Source organism: Fringilla coelebs (genome assembly GCF_963513975.1).
Source record: "Fringilla coelebs genome assembly, chromosome: 4".
Classification (NCBI taxonomy): Eukaryota; Metazoa; Chordata; class Aves; order Passeriformes; family Fringillidae; genus Fringilla; species Fringilla coelebs.
This window is the reverse complement of record NC_140032.1, coordinates 38,175,555-38,202,345: the sequence shown is the minus strand read 5'-3', so window position 1 is coordinate 38,202,345 and position 26,791 is coordinate 38,175,555. Positions and strand designations below refer to the sequence as shown.

At 36.2% G+C, this 26,791-nt stretch overlaps 1 protein-coding gene across 1 annotated transcript in view; it reads left to right on the top strand.

Moving 5' to 3' along the window:
- Positions 1–26,791, top strand: part of PALLD (palladin, cytoskeletal associated protein) — a 186,112-nt gene that overhangs the window by 42,946 nt on the left and 116,375 nt on the right. Inside the window, exons 3-8 of the mRNA XM_084204387.1 lie at positions 17,682–17,860; positions 20,199–20,265; positions 20,839–20,944; positions 21,891–21,965; positions 24,485–24,626; positions 26,198–26,221. Of these exons, the coding sequence (XP_084060513.1) occupies positions 17,682–17,860; positions 20,199–20,265; positions 20,839–20,944; positions 21,891–21,965; positions 24,485–24,626; positions 26,198–26,221 (593 nt within the window). The remainder of the gene's footprint in view (positions 1–17,681; positions 17,861–20,198; positions 20,266–20,838; positions 20,945–21,890; positions 21,966–24,484; positions 24,627–26,197; positions 26,222–26,791) is intronic.

Genomic DNA, 26,791 nt, shown 5'->3' with positions numbered 1-26,791 from the left:
GAGGTTTGGCAATGAGTGTTGAGTTCAGAGATGGGCCTGTACCAAAATCCCTGGATTCCTACATCCACGAAGTATAAGAAGGTTAATAACTGGATCCAAATGTCTTGGCTCTGGTCTATTCCTGTTTTAAATGCACATCACTTTAGCCACATGTTTAAATTGTTTTTTGAGGTGATTAAGACTGAAAGAAATCTTTCAGGCTCCAGACACGGTTTTAAAGAGGAAATGGCATTTAAGAATCTTACAGTTATTTAAGCAAAGCTTGCTCATTTGCTGTTTAAATGTGACTTTTAGGAGCCCCCAAGGACCTACATTCCCTTTCCTCTGTTATAACTTTAGATGTAAGTAATATTTTGGAACTCCTTCTGAGATGTGCTGGGGAAGCTAAGGTAGTTTTGTGCCTATCCTTTCTATTTGCTTAAGGAGACCAGTGAAGAAGGCTAGCAGCATGCATTTAATAATGCAGGTACCTCAAAATGGTTTTTGATCCTAAGTGATCTGCCTATAAGCTATTAAGAAAGTGTCATATAACTAAACTGCAAAAATTTGTGGTGGCCTATGGTAAGAAATACTGTAATGTGGTGTAGGAAGCTGCACAAATTGTTGCTGAAATGGTGTATATTCTGCTTTTTTAATTGATCAGCTTCTCCTGCTCTGGCTAGCTTAATGGATTTAGGGGCTCTCTGTGAATACAATTACATATGCATCTGCCAGCTGCTTGTGGTATCCCTGCCTCAGCAAGAAAAGCTGTTCTTTGGCTGCATTGGCTCTCTGTGCTTTGTGGCACACAACACTGATTTATTAGGCAGTAGATGCATTTTTTTCTTAAATGATTGAACTATGATGTCACTTTTTGTCTTGGCTTCAACCTTTTAGAATTGGGATTTTTTTTTCCTGCAGACTATTCTCTTAACACTAGGAAAGTGGGAAATATCTCAATGTTCATTGCAGAGCAAGTCTGTCTACCCCAGCACATTCCAGGGCCACCGAATCATTTGTGGTGAGAGTGATTCAGATCTGGTTAAGATGATTTAAAAGAGAGGTTATGGGCATACTGCAGTTGTGCATTTAAGAAAATACAGAGTTTTTACTGCCTGATTGAGACCACATGGCTCCAACTTAGACTTTTCTTTTAACATGGAAATCATTGGCTGGATGTACTCAAACAATTTATTTTTTTTTAATTGCCTAGAGGCTGAGAGTTTGGGTCATAGCATTTAATGGTAAGGTCAGGGTTAAAACAAATAATTTTTAGTGTTCCTTTGAATAAATGAAAAATAGTTTTTTGAATATTTTGCATGGGATGAAAACATGCTTTTCTTAAAAGAGAGCAAATGTATCAAAGGAATTCTTTTGGACACTACAGGCTAATTGGTGACCTGATTTGGGAGTGAGAAGGATAGAGATAAGGGAAGATCTCCCTGTCATAAATCACAGTAAATATGTTCCACTCCAAATATATTATGGAAAATACCAAAAGTAAAAACGAAAGACCTTTTTCTATTGCATATAAGTTAATTGCTTACCCAACATTTGGCGCTGCTCTTAAGATTGAAAAGTTTATATAAGTAAACTCTCTTTAAATTGTTGTAACTATTTACATAAGTATATCCCTCCTATCAAGAATGAAATTGTAATAATCTATATTCTTTTAATGCATATTCTTTATTCTGAAAAATTATTTCTTCCCTCAGTGCTCTCACTTCTTTCTTTTCAATAAAATATTTAGCCCATAAACTGGTGCATAGCCTTGATGTAAAACTTTAATCCAAATAAATTTCCCTCAAATGAGAGCATTAGATTATGAATGTTATTTTGTATGGATACTTTTGAAATTGGTAAAAAAAAAAGTTAAAAATTCCAAGGTGTTTCAAACATAGAATGCAAATCAGAAGTTACACCATTGAAAAATCACTGTTCATTCTTGCATCTGTTTGGAAGATGAAGTGATGATAAAAGGCAATTCTTACACTAATTCACTGTAATTTATCTAGAAATAATACAGGAGTAGTATTGTACAACAGGAAACCAAATAAACAATAGTTATGAGCTTTTTGCTGTCTTTAAAGATTGGGATGATACATTTAGCTAGGGGGAAATGGGAAAAAAGAAGAAAATATCAGTCATGTAGCTGTGTACATCCCTTTCAACTAGTTCCTTGCTTAACATTGCATCTCTCTCAAATTTACAGACCATGCGTGAACTTTGTTCTTAACTTTAAAAAAGGCTAAAAACTAAAAAAAACCCCCAACAAAACCCAAACATTAACCAGAGTTCATGAATCACTGTTAGTTAATTTCTGCCTCACATAAACTAACAATGTAAATGTTTAAAAGTTATTTGTAGATTTTTTGTAACTTTGAAGTGCATGATGCAGGTGGGAAAGCTATTACTATTTCTGAGTAACTGCTGTGAGAATTAATCAGAGGTCAAAATACCTACTACAGTGCCTTGACGTTCCAGCCTGTGGTATGTTAATGTGTTGTGCCAGAGTTCAGTTTTACAAAGTTAATGCATATAAAATACGTAGAATCAACTGGATTTGGTTTTATACTACACAATCCTAATTGTACTGTGGCTAGAAAAGTACAGTCTTTCTATAAATACACAAGAAAGCATGGCCTATAAGATGCCCAGTCTTAAAAGACTTATTTTGTCCCTGAAGTCCTTGACAAATTCCAGAGCCCCTCAGTGCTTTACAGATCAAGTGAAGCAAAGCTGACAAAATTCTGCTGTGTTGTATAGGTAGGAATATTCCTGCATCTTCATATATATTCCAGAATATCCTGTTCTTTGAAACATCTTTAGGCCAGCTGTTATAGAGTATGTACATATACAGTTATTCATCTGTTACTAGATTGAAAATTGTCATTCTTCCTAAAACTATGACTACTTACAATTTTTTGACTGTAACACTGGTTCAGTCTACATTGAACTGTGCATATCTAAAACAGACACCCTCTCTTCAGACAGTTTCTCAATCAGTGGAGAGAGGCACATTGGAGAAGGAAATAAGAATCAAGGAATTCAAGGATTTACAGGGGTCACAGCAAGCATATATAAACTCAAGCCATTGCAAAAAGGAGTAAACCTTAAAACAGTCTTGAGTGTTGACCCTCAACCTGTTGGATTCCTAGGGAATTTTTGATTTTCCACTCAAACCTGCTCTTGTTATTGTTTCATATTTCAGGTTTAATAATTGTTGTGAAAAATACGCATGGTATTCTTTGAGGCATGGCTGGCTAGGCCAGTGTATGTCAGTGGGTAGGAAGAATCTTGAAAATTTGAAAATAATCTTGAAATGAGTGTTTGGAGCAAGCAGGCAGTAGTCATAAATCTGCAAATAGTCACTAGAGTATAAAACGTGGGTACATGCATGCTCTAGGATCATACCATATTGACAGCTGTCAAACATGGATGAAAGCTTGCCTGATAAAGCTGAAACTAAAGACTGAAGTAAGGGCTGGACTGTCTCTTGCAGCTAATGAGGTGTGTAAAGGCACTTCAGCTGATACCTGAGCAGATAGCATAAATCAGTCATTCTTATTTAGAGAAAGGTGATGGTTAGTCCTCAGACCCGGCTTAGGAAGCGAATGTAATCCTCCCCTAAGGAAGATTGCTTGTGTGTTGTAAAATGCACAGTACTGCAGCGGTTAACCCTAATGACAGGTATCTCATTGTATAAACTGAGCAAATCAATGGAATGTAAGTTCAGTAAAGGAATGCCCTGTGAAGGATGCTGAGGGAAAAGTGACATAAGTTTTGGGAGAACTGGGGCTCCAAAGACAGGCAATTTTCCTTCCTCACTCTTTCTTTCCTATTATCTGCTGTTTCAACAGGACCTTTTTATACAGCACACTTTAAATCTGTCATAGGACACCACAGATGTTATCCCAGAGTCCAAAGTCTTGAATCTTATTTTACTTCTTTTAATGGGTAACTTTTTGCTTTATCTATGATTCCATTTGCCTCTGAGGTAGGATATAAGAAAATAGCATGCTACAGAAAAGTACTGTTACTTGTAAATATGATGGCTATTTATGAAGAGATGAAGCTTTTTTTTTCCCTTGAGCAACTGTGAAAATTATCTTTGATAATATTAAATTATGAATCAGAACAGATATTATCAATATTGTTTTGCTAGTTTTTTGGAAATCAATTCAGAAAGTTTTCAGTTTCCCACAGACTGGTAGGCATAGAAACTAACTTGTCAAAATGGTGATTTTTCTATCCGTAAATACATGAAATAAACAACAGTTGCACGTGTGTGAATGTAGGGCATCCTAATCCATTTGAATGTAAATCATCCTAATCTTGAATTCTTTGATGACGACAGTTTCCTTCATTGACATCCCAGCCTTCCAAGACCTGTTGCCAGTATTGAAAACCATGGTGAGAGCAGGACTGAGGTGCTTGTTCTCTACATCCTATGGCACTCTGCTGAGTGATGCCAATCTCTGCAGGCTGAGTAAATTCTCACTGAGTATATTTGACTGCTGTCGTACTTAATGAGAGGCACTGACAAAACTGCTGACAGCTTCCTTGCTTTGTTGTCAGTTACTAAGTTGCTGACCTGACCCAAATGAATCAAGTATTTTAGCTTCTGTTCCGCAAACTTATCCTGGCTGTCTCTAACTTAGAAACAATCGAGAAGTAAGAAAAAGGGAGATGATAGAAGGAATAGTACCTATATAAAAATGGAATCCTTTTGCATTGGCTATGTAAGGTGTCATTTTGCATTTAATTTTATCTAGTTTAGCTAATGTTGCAGGTGCCAATTAGAAGTTTATCTATTCAGCTACTATCATGTAGATAACTGTCTTCTATAGGCATCATTTAGTTGGCCTGTAAAATGCACAATGATGGCAATGAATGTTGCAGTTGATGTAGTAGCTTTCTACCTTTCTAAACATCTAAAGACGTTTTTCAGTTTTCAAGGTAAACCAACAAGTTCCATAGTTACCACTTCCATATGTTCAGTATGAACAAGATTATTCATCCTGAGTGAAGGTTTCCTTTTCCTTATTGTTTATTTGCAAGTTATTAAGGTTTTGCAATTGAATATTGTTGGTTTGTTTTCTGTGGACTTGAGTGGTTGGTCTCAATCAGTTTGCATCTTCTTCTGCTTTTTAAGTATTATGGTTTTGAGAAGAATTATTACTTCTTCATCTGACATGTGTGTTGTCAGCCTTGAGTTGCCACTGACTAACTCACCACAATCATATTAAATGCAATTATGTGTAGAATTCAAATTGCATAAATGCAATTTCATCCTTCTAACTTTATCTTTTTTCTTTCTTCTAACTCTTTACAGTCCTTCCCTCAAAGTTCAAAATGGTATTTCACTGGAAGATTATGCCTGGCAATTCTGTAATAGGTACTCTTCCCCATGAAGGCAAAATAATGACAGCATACTTTTTGAAAATCCGTTGCTGGCTGAAAGACTATAAGAGATACCTAAGAGTGGCATTTCAGTTATAGGCACTATGCATTCCATTTCAGCTAGACAAGGAATCATGTTAATCCTACAAGCCTCAACAGTTCTTTGTGTCTGAAAAATGTTCAGCATTTCACACGGGATTATTAAATTCTTTTTTTTTTTAACCCTCTCTAACCGTCTTCGCTGCCTTTAATTATTTTATTTTCCTTTCCTTCCATGATCATCTTAATTTCCTATCAAATACCAGAAGTGGTAACTTCATTTAAGCATAGGTCGACATAAACCAAGTGATGGTATCATCAATCTAAGTGAACAAATTTACAGCTATTTACGGGGCTTAGGTGCATGACTGAGTTCAGACTTCATGGAAGGTGGCCACATAATATCTTTCTGCAACAGGTGAGCAGACCCCTAAGAATGAAATTCCAGTATTTCATTGGCATGCAAGGCTGTATAATAACTTACATCCATCTCTTCAAGCCAATCTGCTAGCTTCCAAAAAGATTGAATAATTTTATGGCTAGCAGTGCATCTGGTAATGCAAGGTCAGAATCTGCTCATGTTTTAGAGACAACACGTAGAAGGTGGCCTTCGAGTTAAGACAGTGGAAATTGAATTCTCAGATGGCTCTTACTTTCTTGGGAGACAGTGGAAAAAGTGCTTAACTTCAGTTTCTTAATAATAAAACATATCGAACTATCTCATGTCCAATTACTATTTCAGTGCTTAAACATCTATTTATTGAGCTTTTCTTTAGAGAATCATTTTTATTCAGCTCCTGCAGACCTAACATTCATTGTGCAATTAGATTCTGTCTAGACTGTTGTTAACAGGTAGTCCAATGCTTATATTCAATAAGATGTGCCATGTGCTAGACACTGTGGAAAATTAGGGTGAATGTTCTTACTGAAAACACACATAAGAGTATGCCCAACCTAACAAAATGAGAAAAATGTTTTGGGGGGAGGAAATGGTGGAATAAAATGAGGGAGACCTGCTATGGTGCTCTAGTGGGCTCTTCCAGCATGCTCTGAAGCTGAGGACAATCTGAATGGAACCAGGCATCTTGTCTCTTAATACCATATGTGTGTTTTCTCTGAAGCACTATACTTTAACTCTGTTCTCATATGCTTTATGCACCACTACTGTACTCTCAGTACAGGGCTGGATGCATTTGAGGACAATTTTTAACATGTTTGGGATATCTTTCTGTAACTTTGTTTAAACAAATATTTGAGGATGCTTCATGGGACATAAAACAGGCAGAGTTTCCTGAATTAACTTTCAAGTCCTTTTTGGAGAGAAGATTTGTATCTCTCTGTGTATTTCCATGCAGAGCAAGATCCTTTAGCTACAGGGTGAAAAATACAGAGCAGCATCTCTACTTTGGAAATCTAACATTCTGATTTTGGGGGGAAGAGATGATAATCTTCGCATGAAACAAAGCAGCAAATCAATCAATTTTTTTGCTGGCACAGCTACAGACACAAGCAGAAGGTGTCTGCTTGACTTACTGACAAATGAATTAGTGGAACAATCTGAAATGCAGATAATGTCTGCCACACTTTGACTTCAGGGTAAGATGTTCCAGGCCCCAGAAGGAAGTTGTACAAAACCAGTCAATTCAATTACCTGTCAGAATAGAAGAAATTATTGCTCAGTGTCTGGCTTTTCATGCCCTAAAACTATAGGAGCTCCCGTGTAGTAGCTAGTTGAATGCAATAAGTGTGTGTTTCAAGAGCTGGGGGTTCTCTTCTCTTCAGTGCTGAATTCTTCTGTGTAACATGTTTCATAGTTCTGTGACAATCCTCTGAAAGTATAAAACTCTCAAAGGGTGTTAAATGAATGGCTTTATCGGGTAATCATTTAAACTTGAATTATATTTAAAAATTAATGAAAGCATCTACGGTAATATTAAGCACAGAACTGCAGAGCCAGCTATTATCAAACTTTTTATGACTATACTTGCTCATTCATCACATTTATAAACTGTTCTTTCTTTGTGCTCTGACACATGGAAACAGCTTCCAGGTTTTTTGGCATTGGAGGCAAGTTATTGCAATGCAGATCAAAATGTAGAAGATATTTCAGAAGAAAAAAAAAAACTTGCTGTGAAATACGAAACCTAAAAATACAAAATGAGAAAGTTACATGGAATGTTAAGCTTATAAATGAATGTAAGTTGATCTTTTACTCCACTTAATTCTTTCTGTCACTTCCTGCTTATATCACCTACCAACTTCAGTGTAAAGACTTCTGAAATGCAGGTATATGTATCACAAAATTAGTATAGGAGCATTTTTCTTCTGTATCTTTCTTCTGCTTGTTTGCTTTTTTGTTTTTACTGAGTCATAATAGAGAATTGAATTTGTAGATATGTCAGAATACCAAAGAATTTTCCTTTTCTATGCATTTTAATAAATTTTGGAAATTGTAGACTAGGTTGTAACTCCTTAGAATCCACAGGTCTTGATTTGTGATTTTTTGGGGGTTTTTTTGTCTGAAATCAATGAACCCCAGAGAGATTACAGATATATTTACTACTATATTTATTAAGCAAACAGCCACTTTCCATAAGTAAATGGTATCATTTGGGACTAAGAACAAGTGGGAATTTGCAACTATTCAATTATTTTGCCATATCTCATATTTAATGATATTCAAATATATGTAAATATGTTATAAAAATGTTGAGTTATTGCAAATAGAAGATATTTTCAATGCAATACCTTTTTCTGCGTGATATTTGCAGGCTTTTATAATTAAATGTTGGGATCTTACAGCTGAGGAGAACAAATTCCAGTGAAGGGAAGAGAATTTAGCCACCTGAAGTTGAAAGTATTTTGTTGTGACACAATATTGGCTATGCTCTGAAGGAAATTTATTTCAGTTTCAACATGTAATGGGAGCTTGAAAAAAAATAAATATTGTCAAGCACAGCCATCCAAGTTGTTGAGTGATGACATTCATTACTGAAATGCAGAATTGTAATTGGAGTGAAGCAAAGAATTCTTTTGACTCTTCAGCTGTGCCAGAAAGTGCATATTCTGAATTTTCAGGAGAATAGCAGTTTTCTCTTCAGTTATTCTGATTTATCCTTCTTGAGTGTAGCTAGCCTAGAAGACAGCAGAGTTATTGCTTAGGCCCTCACAAAGAGGGTCTAGCTGTGTTGGCCCAGACTGCATTGAATCTCAAAACCCCTTTTCAGATTTATCCCAAACATATGGCTGAGTTGTAAGAGGTGGTAGTATGCATACATGTGGCAGAAACTCAGGTTTTGTCAAATAGATTATATCAAATATTTTTCTGTAAACATTTAGATGTCAGGTACAAAATAGTGGTCCAGAAAATGAAGTGAGAATAAGTTGTCCAAGAAGAGATGATGTATGGAAACTGATACATTAAATATTGTAAATGACTTGTAATGCAATAAGTTTTCTGAATAGTCTGAAGAAAACTGATGCAAAGAATCTCACTAAATTAGCTTGCAGTTATCTAATGAGTCCAACAGCCCTCGAAAATGTCTTACAAATAGAAGTGTTGGAAAATTCAAATCTTAAATTGCACATAATTTATTCTTGGATTTTTAATTCATGCTTTTTCACACGAATGAACATGGTCATGTAGCTTTTAAATTTATACATAAGTCCAAACTCACTAGTTTAAAAGTTGCTTGATGAAATGAATTATTTTTGAATATGTAGCTTATTTGTTACAAATAATCAACAAGCCTGTTGTAGAAAAGGTGGTTTGCAGTTCATAAGACATAAGCAGTCCTTAAATTGCACAGAATTTTCACTCTTTCTTGATCTGATGATTGCAAAAATATAGAAGAAAGTGAATTATCTATCTATATCTATTTTTCAGTTAAATTGCGGCTTCTGAAAGTGACATTTTTATTGCGCAGGCTAGTGGCCAAAGAGGGAAAAGAAAGTTCTGTGAAAGGTTTCTGAAAATGTGAAATCTGTGGGTTACACCTACACCTGGACAATGATTTTGTCTACAGAAAAGGTCTAGTTAAGATCAAAAATAATAAGTAATTTTGTTTTGTTAATGGACAAAGACATGGAAAAAAAAATCTTATAAAGGGGTAAAGCTAGATCAAAACAGGATGTGAGGTTTAAAGGTTTAAGCTTGGGGCTTCAAAAATGGAAAATAAGTTATTCAGCATGCATTTCAGTATTCTGTTATTTCAGAAGGTTGACTATAACATAAACACTACTGTTTTAGAAGAAACTTCTTTAAGAGATATTTGTTCATTCTGGTTAGAGAAGTAAGTATACAGATTTTTCCTTTAATATTGACTGCCTTTTGGCCAGTTAAAGAAATATGATCTCCCTGCTGTTCTTGTTGAATAAAAACAGCTGCACAAAGATCTTTGATCTGCATGATGAAACAGGATTACCTGAAATATGGTATCTCATTTGGATACCATTGATACATTTGCGAAGTATCATTTGCACCAACCCCACAGCGCAGCCAACAACAGGAGTCACTTCCCTGCCTTCTTTGCTGCATGGCACAAATATACCTATGAGACTTTGAAGCCAGATTAACAACAAACTTGCTAGATACTTTTCATTGGGTTTTTGTTCAATATTTATATATCTTTCTTATGATCATAGTTCTAAAAAAATAGTGAGCATATCCAGTTTTATAAAAACTTACTCCTGCAAGAAATGAGTAGAAAGTAGTGAGTGTTACTTTGGCCTCCTACACAGCTTGTTATTACAAAAATGTATATTAATCAGAAATTAATAAAAAATACCAATTTGTATTTCAGTTCATACCATAATGCTCACAGTAGCTTTGACTATGATGCCCCTTTAAAAATATAATAGGAAGCTGAGATAAAACAGAAGAACCTGAGGAAATAAGTAGTTGCCTCAGAGTGAATTTCAGTACATTCAGCAACTTCAGAAAAATACATTTTGTATCAAAAACTCTTAATTTGTCTAAGAAAAGTTTAGCAGTAGCACAGTTGAATTCAGCAGCATGCATTATACCACTGCCAGGCAAATGCAAGACAAACAATAGTAACTATTGAGCAAATAATTTAAAATTCACTTAATCTAAAAAGTAAAAGAAATGTTCTCTAAAATGTTTGATATATGAATGAAAAGTTGTACAGTTAGAAATCTTCACTTTGCTCAGTGTTGTGTTCAATTTTCATACTTTTTAGCATTGATTTTGTGTTTTCTAATGTGAATATCACTGTCATTCAGATAACTAAAGGCTTCCATCAAAAATATTTTCTTTAAAACTTCTAGACTTAAAAGCGACAAAGTGAGGCCACCAGTTGCAAAGTCAAGGAAAAGATACAATCTTGAAAAAAAATTAAGAATTTCTAAGCTGATTCTGTGATTTTAAGACAGAACAATTACTTTTAAATCAAGTCTGACAATGCTGTGCTTCTTTTGTAATTAGCTGTACACATCTATGTAAGCCTGTGGAACATTGCAGTACCCAGAGAGAAAGACATGAGCTACAGGCTATAACTCTGAGCACCTTGTCCCAAGCTATCAAAATCTCAAGCTAACTTTCAGATTATTTCTGCAGCTGAAACAGAGTAGAATCCATGGGTAAGGTGAACTGAAGGAGGCTTGGAAAACCTACGCAAGAATGTAAGGAAGAAATTAGAAATTTTCCTAATGACAGGAATAAGCTAAAAAAATAATCTTTGGAATTACTGCAGGTTGCAATCAGTGGCAGAGGCCATTGCTCACTGCTCTTGGAAGCTTTGCTGCCCATGACTCAGATGGCAGGTCTCATCTGTTACTTCTGTACCCCTCCACTTCATCCCTGCACAAAACATGATGGAGAGCTTCTCTTCAGAGGAGAGCTAGCCTGTAGGAAATGGCAGACTGAAATGTTGATACATGTCTTGAAAACACAATAATTTCAGTAATCTCTTACCATTTCTTTGACAGTTGAGGAGGACGGTTTTGGTGTCCAAGTACCTAATTGTGCAGTTTACTCAGCTGAATGTAAAGTCCTCACCCAAATTTGTGAGAGTTTGAAAAACACTGCACAACATCTGAAGATTTAGTTTAATCAGTTAAATTAATGCACAATGCTTATAATGTAGCACACTTTTTATTATAAAATTGGCTTCTATGGTTTTCAGTATATAGAGACATTTTTAAATTGCTTAACTGAAGGTTCAGCCAAAGCACCAGCAATTATATTCAGATTTTTTTCCTTAGAATTACAGTATATAAATATTTAAAGTATGTAGGTTGTTATTGGTAACTCTCTTATGAATTACCTATACAAATAATGAAATATCTATTGCACAAAAATTGGGCAGCATGTAGAGAATTATAAGCATCTGAATCATTTGATTCCTGCAGTGTACTCTAAATCTTTTATGAAAAAGCTGTTTTCTTTTAAAAATCTGGTCAAGTTCTTTAGGTAGTAATGTTTTATAGTCTGGAAGTGTTGCACTGCTTAGTTTCAGTGGAGAAAAGCAAAATGAGACTTACACAGTATTGTGATGGAAATGCTGACTCTGCCAGTATGAATGTCAGAATATTTCACTTTGACTTTTCTTGCTGGACATACTTAACACCACTAAGGATAAAATTACTTTTTAATTTACAACTTATCTCTCTACACTTTCTGTAGTAGTCAGAGTTCCCTATTATAATTTCTCCCTAAGGCTATATCTTAAAGTTTCACTTCAGCTGCCATTTTAAATTAACTTTAAGAGTGTGCAGAGAGGAAAACCTCTCTATTCCTCAGTGACTCTCAAAAAACATAAGTTCCAGCAGGATTATGCATTAGAGAGAACCTTGAACTGTTTTTCTTAAGACCCTTGTGCTTACTTAGTCAGTGTACTGTTCAACTCTGTTTATATTTTGTTCAGGGTCATTAAAATCCCAGACACACGTGCTCCTATGTATTTCCATGCATGTAGGATTGTGAGGACATAAAGAAAAGAGGAGTGAATAGAAAGGCACATTGTGTGGCTTGCTGCTTGATGTCAGTGTGCATGAGCTGCTGCTTACCTGGCATCTGACTGTCCTTTTTTGTTTGCTGTTCTGGTTTTGCCACAATGTAGCCAGTAAAAAGCAAAGAAGCTTTGAAGCATGAAAAATGAGTGCCTAATCATTGTTCCCCTGCTACCAAAATATCTCTTCCTTGTCTGTTGACTTTCCAGTTTAGCAATTGTTTCACTGTCTGCATTAAATATTTAATTGCTATAATTGTAATATACAGGAGATATAATGGAGGTGTAAACTAAGCATGGTTGAAAAAAAGGCAAAGAGTGGGAATGCACACAAGAAGAGAAATGGTGGAAAGAGGATGAAGAAGAAAGTAGGAAAGAGCAGAAAAATGCAGTGCAATTTGAAACTTGGCAAGATAGTCAATGACTAATAAAATTGATTTTAGTTACATAAAGTGTATGCTTTTTTTTTTTTTTTTTTTTTTTTTTTTTAAGTGGCCAGCCACTATCTGACATCTTACAGTAGTTTCTGTTCTTTTTCAAGGGGACAGTTCTCTACAAATTTGTATGAACTGTACCATGACCTGCAGGAATGCACCCACGGTGCAAGCTGGAAGACTTATTCTGGGGACTGATATGTACACATAGCTCTAAACCCTTTTGTTGGTGTTTCTGTCTGGTTTTTTCCTATTTGCCCACTTAATGCCATACAGAGAACCTGCAACAAAGGGTTAGGGAAATGAGTTGATGATTTAACGCTTGGTATCCAGAAGTTATGACAGAGGTATCTTTAAAAACAATGGTCTCTATGTAGAAAATTTCCTTTTTCTCAAAGCATCTGCTGTGCATTTGTTCCTCTGGGTTATTTTCTTTCAGGTTGGGTTTGGTTTGGGGTGTTTTAACTCTCCAGAAGTATTGTTGTCTTCTCGGGGCTAGAAAATAATCCTCTTATCCCCAAGAGGATCAGTAGACTGGAATAGACTGGACATGAGTTAATGCTGCCCTAGTTAGCATAAAACTGGAATTTTCTTGTAAGACTTGCTTTGTGGTTATTTTTCTGTGTCTAGCCATGAGTCCTGGTTTCTTTGGCTCAGTTTCCCTTTGATAGTGATTTGTTGCTTGCTTTAGTGATCCCTTCGCAGTAAGAGGGAATGCTTCAAAGATTTGTCTTTGAATCTTTTTCAGTTCTTAGGAGCAGAAAATTCTCCTCTATGATTATTCGGATTGCAATGCAGTAAGGCCGACTGCAAATATATATATATATATAAAAGATGAAAAAGTGACATTTAGTCTGTGTTAGGGGAAAAAAATACTTCACTTATTTTCATTTGATGACCCCTTTTTGAATTCACAAACTCTCTTGAACTGAACTGGCAACTGGAAAGTTATTGCTGAATAAATACTTAAATTGAGTATTTTCTTATTCACCTAATTTTGATATAATCACCAAAAGAAATTCACAAGTAATCCTCCTCTTTTATCAACATGTACACAGAAAAGAAGATACGATTAGAAAAGGAAAGAGTACAACTAAGCCTCTTCCAGTTTTCATCATTTTAAATACCTGTGCTCTTGCCAATTGTAAAAGTGAATTCTTCTTCCACAATAAACAGTGGAGTCCCACACCAGGTGTGCTTCCCATGCATCAAACATTGCCTTAATGACAGCTGAGGTAATTTGGTATTGAATTGCTTACTTATGTGCTTTCCTCTGAGGCAGGCAGTGTCTGATGAAGCAGGTCAGGACTCGTTTTCAGTATGACACTGATGTGATGCAACAAGTCTTAATCCCAGCTAGTGCTGAGGAATAGCTCCTACCACTTGAGACTGACCGTGTGTATGCACAAAGCAAGGGACAACATAGAACTTGTCCTCCTAAGAAAACAGTTTTCTTATTAAATATTATGTGATAAAAATAAATAAATGGATTTCTTTTGTTGTTTAAGGTTCTCATGCTTAAGAGAATTTCTTAAGCATTTTGTGAACATAGAATTTAGGAAACAATAGAAAGCCATACAGCTTGCATGAAACTAAAATGGGATCTGTCTGAGAAAATAATTAGGCTTGGAGGAGAGGTTTTCCTTTGCAGGATGTTTCTGGAAAGGAAAGAAAAATAGAACAAATGGTTATGTAGGGCCTCATATTACAGGCTCTTGTCTGTGATTGTCTAGAAATTGAATTAACTTCTCTCTTGTGCATATTGTTTAAAATGCAGCTTAGGAAAGGCTACACAGAGGTTAGGACTCTGAAGGTCTAATAATCAGAAATGGTAGCAGAGGTCCTCACACTGGTAGAAGGGACAACTTGTGACAAGAGGAAAGGAGGGGAAGAGGGGGAAGAGAAATGTTAATTTTGGCAGTAGAGCTGACAGAATAGATTTGTCTCCAAGGCAAATAGTTGTAAAAGTAGGCCAAAGGGGTCTGCTGAGTAAACAAATGGAAGTTTGTTAGTTCATTGCAAAAATGATACTTTCTCTGAGCACTATCTAGGTAACAGAAGACAGAAAAAGAACTTGTTAGCATTTTAATTACTGAAGACAATTGCATATAGCTTTAATGCCACCACAAACTGAGGGTTTTGCCTTCAGGAATAAAACATCTATTGTTCATTAACACAGAGAGCTTGCCCACAATTATTATGTTATTAAGGGGCATTGTGTTATGTGTAAACCTGGTAGGTTTCTTAACTCTGCATTCTGTAATAACCATGACATTTCAAGTTTTACAATGCAATATTTTCAGAAGGATGCTTTAAAACATTTTTATTTATGTTAATTACATGAAGTTTGTAATTAGAAAAACCAATAAAGTGAGGCAGTTCAATTTTAAAGACTCCTCGCTGATTGTTATTTAATAGTTGCATGCTTTTCCTAAATAGGTAGGAACTCCGTGTGATTATTTTGGGTTTTGGGGGTAATGGGAAGACATCTGATAGAGGGAAAAAAAAATTTAATTCTGAAGTATTACTGGGATGTAACCGCAAAAATTCTTTCATCAACATATACAAATTAAAGGAAAAATACCGATTTTTTGCAGCAAATTTTAAATATTTAAAAATTATTTTTAACAATTTGTTCATCTTTTATTTTGCATTGACTATCCATAAAGTTCTGAGGTTATATTTGTTAATTTTTTTAAAAAACATACTAGAGTAGCAAACTAAAAGTTTGGGGGGGAAGATCCCTTTTGAAGCTTGCTGTCAATAATTCCTCATTTTGTTCTTTTTAGAGCAAGATTTGAATATTGGGGTCGCAGAGGAAGAAGAGGGAAAGGAGGGAAGGGAGAGGACATGGAAAAACACAGATTAGGATTATAGAGTGAGAAGAAGGGAAGAAAGAGTGGTAAAGATCAGAGTGGGTTTGCAGGACTGGAATGGGAATAACAGCCCTGGCAAGGCTTGGCAAAATTATTTTTCAGGATATAGGGACAATTTGAGAACAGAAGGAATGGTTGCTCATGAGTGATTTTCTTTTAATGACTCTCCAATCTGCCTCTGCTCCCTGTAAAAATGCACAGCAGACACTATAAACCAAGAATTAGTTACTTCTCATACTTACTGGGTTGCCAGAGATGGAGATATATCAGGGCATAGCCCAGGGTAGTAGGACAACCTGATATGAGGGCATCAAACAGAAAAAAGGTGGGAACAGGTACTTTCATGGCAGCAGTATGGGCTGAGAACACAGAATAGTTTACACTGGCAAATGCTTGATTGACCGGATGTAAACAAAATTTTGCTGTGCTTTTACATACTTATAAGTCACCCTAGATAAGTGTCTGTTTTATCTGTTCCTATATCCTTCCCTTTTGTTAGGACATAACCTTTGGGTAGTAGAAGATATATTACTTACACACCTAAAAATCCAGCCCTGGGAAACCAGTTTGTGTTCTTGATCTAAAGGAAGAGTAAACCTATTAAAGTGTACCAATATGGAACCTGTGCCATGGGATTATATTAGGTTGACTGGGTAAAATGGACAAAAATCCCAGAATCCCAGAACGGGTCAGGATGGAAGGGACCACAGTGGGTCATCTGTCCCAGCCTCCCTGCTCAAGCAGAGCACATGCCACAGGATTGTGTCCAGACAGTTCTTGAGTATCTCCAGTGTGGGAGACCCCACACTCTGTCTCTGCAATCTCTTCTGGTGCTCAGTCACCTGCACAGTAAAGTTCTTCCTAATATCCTGGTGGGACCTTCTGTGAATCAGTTGCCTGCTGTCTCTTGTCCTATTGACACCACTGAGCAGAACCTGGATTTGCCCTTTTGTTACCCTCCCTTCAGATACTTATATACGTTCATGATGTCCCATCTCAGTTGTCTCTTCTCAAGGCTGAACAGGCCCATCTCCTATTCTTATATAAGAGATGCTCCAGTCTCTTAATTATCTTTGTTACCCTCTCAACAGGAGCTCCAGAAGCTTCATATCTCTCTTGTCCTGAGGAGCCCAGAACTGGAAACAGCGCTCCACATGAGGTCTCACCAGGGCTGAGTAGAGGGGCAGGATCACCTCCCTTGACCTGCTGGAATGTTCTTCCTAATGCACCCCAGGAGACCATTTGCCTCTTGGCCGCAAGGTCACACTGCTGGCTCGTGGACAGCTGGGTGTCCACCAGCCTCCAGCCTATACTGGTGCATGATTGTTCCTCCACAGGTGTGGAACCCTGCCATTGCCTTGGCTGAATTTCAGCTGGTTTGTCTCTGCCCATCTCTCCAACCTGCCAAGGTCCCTCTGAAGAGCTGCACAGGGTGGACCTCTGGGGTATTGGCCACCCCTTCCAGCTTTGTGTCATCAGTGAACTTGCTGAGGAGGCACCTTCTCATCCAGCCAAGCCATTGATGAATAATACTGGGCCAAATATCGACCCCTGGGGTACACCACTAGTGATAGGCCTCCAGCTAGACCCTGTGCTACTGATTGCAAATTCAGCTATTTTCTGTGCAGAATCAGTGGGAGTGATAAATTATATCAAAATGGATAAGACTGTGGTCAAAACAAGCCAATACACAAATTATGCAGGAAAAACTCATTTACCAAAACAGGACAGGAGATAGTTTTAAAATGTAGATATTTGTGTACAGAAATGTCTCCCTACCTTTTAAACAAAGTTTATTCTAGCAAGTCATTTCTTTGTGAAATACTTTCTTTGTTAAACACTTCAAAGCACCATGTGCTGATTCCAGTAGCAATTTAGATTTTTGCAGCAGAGTGTAATGTCTTCTGGTGTGCGATGAGCCTGAACCAATCCTTTATATTCTTTTTGTCTTTGTCTTTCTAAATGTGTGTGGGCTGCAGATGGTTCTGTGAAGGAAAAGAACTCCAGAATTCCCCTGATATTCAGATCCATTCTGAAAGTGGAGGACTTCATTCACTAATTATAGTAGAAGCCTTTGAAGACGACACTGGGCGCTATACTTGTCTGGCTTCAAATTCTTTTGGTTCAGATAGCACATCAGCTGAAATATTCATTGAAGGTAAGAGATAAAATAATAAAATACTTGATGCATATAAGAGAAGATAATTAAGCTGAAGTTTACTTTTGGTTCTTTATCTGAACATTACATTCAATATGGTGATATTTTTATGGTGTTCCTCTGCTTATCTTTAGCAAAGCACATTTTGAACATCACATCATATTAATTCAGATATTTCAAGGAATGTGTCAGGAATCACTGATTTAGGGTAGAAAAGAGATAAAGAATGAAATGGAAGGAACCAACAAAAACTTTGTCATATCATAATCTTTTAAGCAGTACCTCTGTAAATCACTAGTTAAAGATTTGACTAGTGATAGTAATAATGATTTCCATGATAGCAGTAGTCCCTGTCTCAGTTTTAATATATTTGCTTCTCTGTGCAAATATATATGGCTGCCCAAAATGAGTTGTCTTTAGTGTCATCTTTAGTCATGTGTAAATATACTATAATCCATTCTCTTTGGCATACTGATTTTAAGTCAGATTAAAGTCAGTCATACCGGTTTTGTCCACAAACAGCTACCAGTTATTGTCAAAATATTTTCTGACTGCAAAATTAGTGGTTACTAAAGCATTATTTTCTCTGAGAAAAGTTATTGATGACAATGAGTAAAATTATTAAGTTATTTTTTAGCAGAGAACTATATTTCAGACAAGACTATCTTAACTGAATACCATTTTTTATTTTAATTCATACATCTCCCAAAAAATTTGGTACTATGTATTCTTTCACCAGTTTCATGACTCATTGAAGTGAATTTAAATGGTCACTTGAAAGCATAAAATAAATTAACATAAGAAATAGTCATAAGAAATCTGAATAATGACAGGCCAAAATTATTAAATTGATTTTTATTAACCAAACAAAAAACTTTTTGCTCTTAATTAGCTAAATCATGACATATGTGCCTTTATAGGATTTCTTTCATTATGCTCTTTATTCTCAGAACTTTTTAATATGCCATTGGGATGTAATAGCAAAATCCCCAAAACTTTTCTGAATCTTGCAGTTTCTAGTAGGAGTTTTTTTTACAGTAGTAATCATGATTTCAGAAATACTCAGGTGTAGTACAAATACATACTGCTGTGTGAATTTATAGGGACAGGAGCAACAGTAAAAGTTGAAACAGCTAGGTAGAGAGATGCTGTGAATAAAATAATTCATTCTTTGACATCTGCCAGTCTTGCTGTATGGATGTCCTATCCTGAAGTTTTATAATATGTTACTTTGAAAGAGAGAGACTTGTACAAGTCATTAGGCTCATGCCCTGCATGCCCTGTCATTTTTAAGGGAAACAGGTTGTCACACAAGCAGTGCTTTGTACATTAATAGACTTGATGACACTGCTGTGTCATACTTCTTTTGTGCAGCAGGCCCAGCCATGCAAGACCTGGTTGTTCTGTGTTCTTAAGAAATCCTTTCATGCAGACCCACTTTGATGACTGGACATTTGCTTCTCTCTTCTCATCTATTCTATACTACTTATTGCTTTGATTTTTTTTTACAGCATAAACTTTGTAAATTAATAGGGTACTTGGGTATTTTAGTCCCAGCATTGTTTCATTGGAATCTGTCTATGCTACACTATGCATATTGATTATGAAGTGCTTATGGTTTGCATTAAAGATACAGCTATCCATATATATGCACAAATTCCTTGAGGAATAATATGTACTGCATAAATGTCTAGAATAAATGTGTGAAGTATCTGTTCTTAGGAAAAATTAGGACAAAGGGAATCAATGCTTTCATATTTTTTTTCTTTAAGTAAGCTCGGGGTATTGCCAAACACATACATTATATCAAGACTTCCACTGGCAAGAAATAGCAGTACATAAATGTTATGTGTAGGTTAATGTAAATAGTCTGAAATGTGGACATCATGGGCAGCAAGTTTAGTCTGAAAATGTCTTGGTATATGAGTTGCTCTTACTTAAGTTTGAAGATTTGTTATCTGTATAAGCCATATGTTTGCTTAAGCTCCAAATTTAAAATTTGAGTAAATAAAATTATACATTTCCCGTAGAGCAATAGTACTCAGCTTTTTTTTTTTTTTTTTTTTTTTGTCTTGGCCATATTTGTTTTAATATGAAGGGAGACAGCTAGGAGCCCAGGGAAAGCAGTGTGCAATTAAATTGGCATGGTTATGATTTCTGTAACTGTCTAAAGAACATAGTTACAATCTTTATCAGATAAAAAAACTGCCAATTTGTTAGAGAGGATTCTCAGTTCTTGAAGTGAAATAAAAAAGTATCATAGTTTTTCCCTTGAAATTTAAACATTAAATAAATCAATAAAAATATATAAGATTATTGAAAAAACTTTCTTTTCCAGGTGCCAGTTCTACAGATTCAGAGACTGAAAGTTTAATTTTCCAGTTAAAATCTGGAGCTATGCCACAGTAAGTGTGTAAAGCATTATCCATATTGTGTAAATGTTCTTATCAAGGGATACTGGAAAATCTTTGGTTGTTTTACTATCTGAATAAGCATCTGGTGTACACCTGCGTATGCCTTGTCTTTTCTATTTCTCTCATGTGATATAAATGTGTAGTATAATAACTGTAAATCATATTAATTTGTTTGTTCTGTCAGAGAACAGGCCTCACTCAGACAACATATTTGTTGATACCAACTTTTCATATTCAAAAGTAAGCTCAAGTTAACCAAGTTTTCATTTGTAGTCACCCAATCCAGTGCCTCCAAAGAAATATGCAGAGGACTACACTTAAAGAAACAAAATACATTTTAGTTTCATCTTTACTAAGTACTTTTTATTGCGCGAGGAAGTGCCAAAAGGTTGTGTTCTACGCAAGCTTCATTCATCCATCTTGATCTTCAGCAGTCATGTCAGTCTTTTCAGTTGATAATGACATATTTAAATATGTAGAAAGTACAAGGTGGGTTACGTATTAAAAACTAAGACATTCTCATTTCAGATCCTATAAAATGCTTCCTGGGCTTTTATTTTTCAGGGCCCAAAAGAAAACCACTTCTGTTTCCTTGACAATAGGATCTTCTTCACCAAAATCAGGAGTGACCACAGCTGTAATTCAACCTATCTCTATGCCCAGTCAGCAGGTATTTTTAGACAAATTTTAAATTAGTAAAAGTATTTCAAATTTTCTTCCAAGATTTGCAACATCTGAAAAACTCTTTCATTTTGAGGAATTATATTGTTAAAGTATAAACTTGCATTACTGTATTAAGAATTATGATTTTTAAAAATTAAGTATTTATCCACTGAATAGGACATAAAAGTAAATATACATATGGATTCTTACACAACATGTATCAACACAGCATTTAAGCAGCAGACAGATCTGGTGATGATGAAAATTACAGAGTTTATCGCTTAATAGTGACTTATTCTAGTCCCAAAAGAATGTACTACAAATAAATGCCTGCAATATTTTTTAGCAAAAGTTTTAAATTTTGTTATTAAATGTAATATTGCTGTCATTTCTTTGGGCCTTTTAGAGAAAGACAAATTTACTATCTAGATGCTAAATATAGAAAATCATTGTTCATTTATTTGTACTAAGTCTTTAATGCCTCCGTGGCTGACTTAGAGTTTACATGTAAATCATAAAATACAAACAAAATTAAAATCTCTGTCATCCTGTACATGGTAAATTCTTTTCCCTTCCTTAAGCTAACTTGATAAGCTTTTAGGTACCTGGATTTATTTATCACTGCATCAGTGAAGGGATGTAGTAGCAGGAGAAGCAAAATGATTCAATGCAAAAGATTTACTTGAATCTATTAACGGGAGTCAAATTCTCAAAACACTTTCAGGCTAAGACAATTGGACACAAAATTCTCATTGGAAGTATAGAAGCCTTCAAAGTTTGCATTTCGATTTCAGAATATAACAGACGTGAAATAATGATGTCTTCCAAGAAGCATGGTAGAAAGAACAATAAGACTGCACATGTGAGGGTTTGCATTTTTGCATATACGCGGGGGCTGTATCATTGAAACTAGTGTTCTTTCCATTTCACAGCATTCTTACATTGCTTTGCAGGTTCAAAGCCCTACTTCATACCTGCATCATCTGGATGGATCCAAGCCTATCTATTCTGCACCTATTTTTACAAAGGTATGTTTTAACCATCATGATTTTTATATCATACTCTTATAGTCCAAGAGAAAATATCAAAATTATGTATCCTAATGCAGGAAGGCTTGATCAAGTTCAAACTTTTCAGTATCAATGACTTCCTAAGAAAATACTTTTCCACTGCATCAATGAAGTTCTTATGCATTCTACTAGTGGATTAAAATTAATATTCTTTATGAGTTTTCTTATGCCTGTGACTGCTCTCCATTGATAAATCTTTGTAAAATGTAGCAAGGTAAGTACCAATTACTAATAACAGTCTTGACAAAGCTTCATTTACAATAATTTATCTACTGATAAGAACAAATAACACAGGCTTTTTAACTCTGATTTAGAAAAAAAATTGTAAGTTAAAAATCATAGAACCACTTAGGTTGGAAAAGACCTTTTAGATCATCCGGCCCAACCATTAACCTAGCACGACTAAGCCCACTGCTAAACCATGTTGATAAATGCCACATCTACATGGCTTTTAAATACATACATGGATGGTGACTTCCCTGGGTAGCCAGTACTTGGCAACCCTTTCTCTGAAAACAATTTTTTCTGATATCCAATCTAAACCTCCTTGTCACGCCTTGAGGCCTTTCCTCTTGTCCAATTGCATGTTACTTTTGAGAGGACCTCAACCCCCTCTTTATTACAAATTCCTAGAGAGCAATTACATCCCCCCAAGCCTCTGTTTCTCACAACTAAACAACCCCAGGTCTCTCAGCTGCTTCTCATAGGATTTGTGCTCTAAACCCTTTACTAGCTTTGTTGCTCTTCTTTGGACATGCTCCAGCACCTCAATGTTTTTCCTGAGGAGGCCAAAACTCAGCATGGGATTCAAGGTGCAGCCTCACTAGTGCTGAGCACAGGAGCCAATCCTTTCTTCTGCTGATCATACTTTTTAAAAGAGCAGTTTCTATTCAGAAAATTCTATTCAGTATTTCTTAGGTAATTACTTAAGTCAATATTTATCTTCACAGTTATCCCAAATCAAACAAGAACTGGGAATTAGGTAGCAGCAAAAAAAAAAAGGATGGTATGCTTCCCTATCTATAAAATACAGCTTCAATTGAAAATATTATTTCAGTTTGCCTCAAACAGTGATTTCCATAGTAGTAATTATTATTTAATCACTACTTGCTGAAGCCAAAATGAAGTATTTCTGGTTATTACTTCAGGAAAACATTTGATTAAAAATTAATATGGACAGCAAATAGCTTTGCCTGGAGATAAGAGTAAGAGTAAGCCCTGCTCTCTACAGGTGTCTACCTTGGCTCCAGCATATTCCTTTCTCCTGTCTAGAAAGGTCTCATAATTCTGCACCCATACTGCAGGTGTCACAAGAGGGTGAATAGTGGAGGTGCAGGAGATTAGAGAATGTGGTTACTGCAAGGTTGGGAGGCAGGCAATTTCCAGGTAAGAGTGGGAAACAGGAGAAGTCCATCCCTCATCCAGAGACTACCAAAGCAATCAAAACTCTGCTGTTTCTTCCTAGTGCTCATATCTCTTGTCCCTGAAATTCTTTACTAACTTGCTTAAGGCAGCTGGGATATACCAAACCAAAAAAACTAACTAAAGAAGAAACAAACCAGATATGAACAACAAAATATTAACTTAATCCAGCGTCCTGACATAAATTTCTCCCCATGTAAAGTTCAGTGAACAGCTCAAAGATTTTCAGGTTTCCATGTAACAAAATTCTTATATATTTGATTAACTAGAGATCTGTGAATATAAACTAGAATAACTCTGAGCTTATACCTAACTTCAAGTGCTTTGCTGCAGTAAGGTCTAAAACTTTGTCAATAAATTGCAAGGGAAATGAGACAGCCTCTGCAGAGTAAAAAGGACTCCTTGATTTTTAATCTTAAAATAGATAACAAAGGTAAAAATAGTGGCTATCACCTGTCAGTTCTGCTACTTAAAATATTGTGCTTCCTTCTGGTTGCAGCTCTTCATTAAAGATTTAGGCTCTTCCAAAATTTTTCACATGTCTACAACGATTTATTACAGCCAGAGTACTGTCTCAGAAGCTATCCATACACTAGTTAATATAGCCTAATCATATTGGTGTCATCTAATTTTGCTTGGTTTGTTACAAATGGCTCAGATGAAAAGCAGCTCCACCTTCAAAAGCTGGACCCAAAAGCAGCTCAGCTACTCTCTCAGGATTAAGTCAATCAATGTGTAGTTAGTTCCAGAATTTTCATTTCAGTTTGTGGAAGAACAAAACCAGAAAGCTCAAACTGGAGTGATCTGCTTGTGTTAATTTGACGAATTAAATACTTCTGTGCTTTTCCAATCTTTGGTGTTTTTAAGAATGTATTTGTAAATAACCTATCCAATTTTTAACTATAAAGATATATTAAATTCAATCAGAATGAAAGAAAATGTCTATTGCAAAAATGTAATGAGATAAAAAAGTTGAATTACAAAGGGAAGAAAATACTATTTTTAAGAATGTAAAGTGCTTCTGGTTTATTTTAATTGTGATGTTTACATTTCAGGAGCTACAAAATGCCACAGCATCTGAAGGACAAGTTGTAGTATTGGAATGCAGGGTCAGAGGACCCCCTCCCATTCATGTTAAGTGGTTTCGACAGGGCATTGAAATTCAAGATTCTCCAGACTTCAGGATTCTCCAAAAAAGTAAGGCAATGTCATGGTTTAACTTCAGCCAGCAGTTGAGGACCACACAGGTCCTCATTCACTCTCCCCAGTGTGCTGGGGAAGTGAATTGGAAAAGTAAGAGTGCGAGAACTCATGAGTTGAGATACAGTTTAAAAGGGAAAGCAAAAGTCTCAGAAGCAAAGCAAAACAAGGAATTTTTTCACCCCTTCCTATGGGCAGGCGGGTGTTTAGCCATTCTGAGGAAAGCAAGGTTCCATTACCTGTAAGTTTCTGGGGAAGGCAAACGCCCTAACTCTGAATGTTACCCCTTCCTCCTTCTTCACCCAGATCTATATGCTGAGCATGATGTCATATGGTTTGGAATATCACTTTGATCACTGCAGTTTGCTTGTCCTTGCTGTGTTCCCTCCCAGTTCTTTGTGCATCCCTGCCTCTTCACTATCAGCAAGATACAAGTAGCAGAAAAGGCCTTTAAAAAAAGCTCTCTGTATTACCAACAATGTCTTAAGCACAGATCTTAAACATGGCCCAATACCAGTTACTGTGAAGGAAATTACTCTATCCCACTTAAACCCAGGACATTTTCCACTCCCTTATTCCGTACCATTTATGTCACGCTCAGGTCCCATACTAGCCAAGAGATTCTCATGAACCTCCACTTCTCATCCTCTGGTCTAGTATACAGATATCATTCCTTTAGTCTATGCATCATCCCTGTAAAATTCCACAAAACCTACTTTGAGTTCAGTTAGTCGATGTCTTTGGGCTCCATCTGTTACGATGGTACTCAGGACAGGAGAGCTGGTGTGTTGCATGGACTTACTGAGCACCAAAGCCAGCCCAGACCAGGTCATCAATGCCCTTGCACTGCTTCTTGTGAGGGCTTCTCCTCAATTGTTTCACATTGCTCCTGGTACAGTAACTCCTATAACATGCAACTCAAATCACAGGTTACAACAATTTAAAGGTATTGCCATTACAGTCTTCACCTGTGGCCCCACTACACCCTAGCGTTGGATTTAATATTGAAATTAACCCCTCTCCCTGTTTCTAGCCTGACTAGTAACAAGAGGTTCTGTCTGTCTTCACCTCAGTCAATTCCAGAGGTACTGGACACCACTCCAAGTGAAAGCCAACTTGGCCTGCACTTTGCTGCCAAAGGGACTGAGGAAAAACACATTAGGGATGTGATGCCACAGAGTTGTGGCATCCCACTTGGCTGCCTTTGACTCCAGTTCATCTTGAAGTTCTAGCCCATCTGGCACAGCTGCACTCAGCCAAAATCAGCTCAGGCAATAATCTGAAGTGGCTATTTTTAATACAGGATGGAAAAAGATCATGAAATTAGTCTGTCAGGATTCCATTTTGGACAGAGTCCTTTTCTGTTCCCATTTCAAAGCTAATGGCTAGAAGTAATAACTGAACTGACAAACAATTTAAATATTGTTGATTTTGTAATGTCTGCACAGGTTCTCTACTTATTTACAGTATTTCAGTATAATATGTTCATTCAATACACTGATATTTATTAATGTAATCTCTAATAAATTTTTCTTGTTTGTTTTCCTTCCTTGTGATGTGATATGCAGAGCCACGATCTGCAACTGAACCTGGTAAGAATCATATGAAAAAATAATCTCTTGATTCACTAGCTCTTTGAGTTTGTACTGAAGCCATAAATAGAAAAGTGTTTCTGCTGAGCATTGGTAAACTGAAACCCCCTTACAGACAATGCTGCTTTATCACACCTCCCATACTGTACTCTGTCCTTTACATCAATTCCTTTATTAGTTAAACAGTAAATTCCATTTAGACCAGCAAGGGGAGTAAATGGTTTGCTTGCTACTGAGGGGGAAAAGGACAAGCCCCACAAAATTCCATTACCCAAATGGTGCTCATAAGAATTACATAACACCCAACCACTAAGTGCTAGCTTTACCAATCCATCTTGGCAGATGGGATGTGTCTCAAACACAAGTAAAACCTGATCCTTAAAAAAAAAAAGGCACTGACTCAATTTTTCTAACTGCAGGTTTTCTCTGTCTGCTTCATTTTCCCATTATACATCATTATATATTGAGGGAGATTCTTGAATAGCAAGTGGATGTTAAAAGACTGAGAATGTTATTTAATGTTTCTAAGTCAAACATGTAGAAGAGAAGACAGCAATACAGTCTGAACTT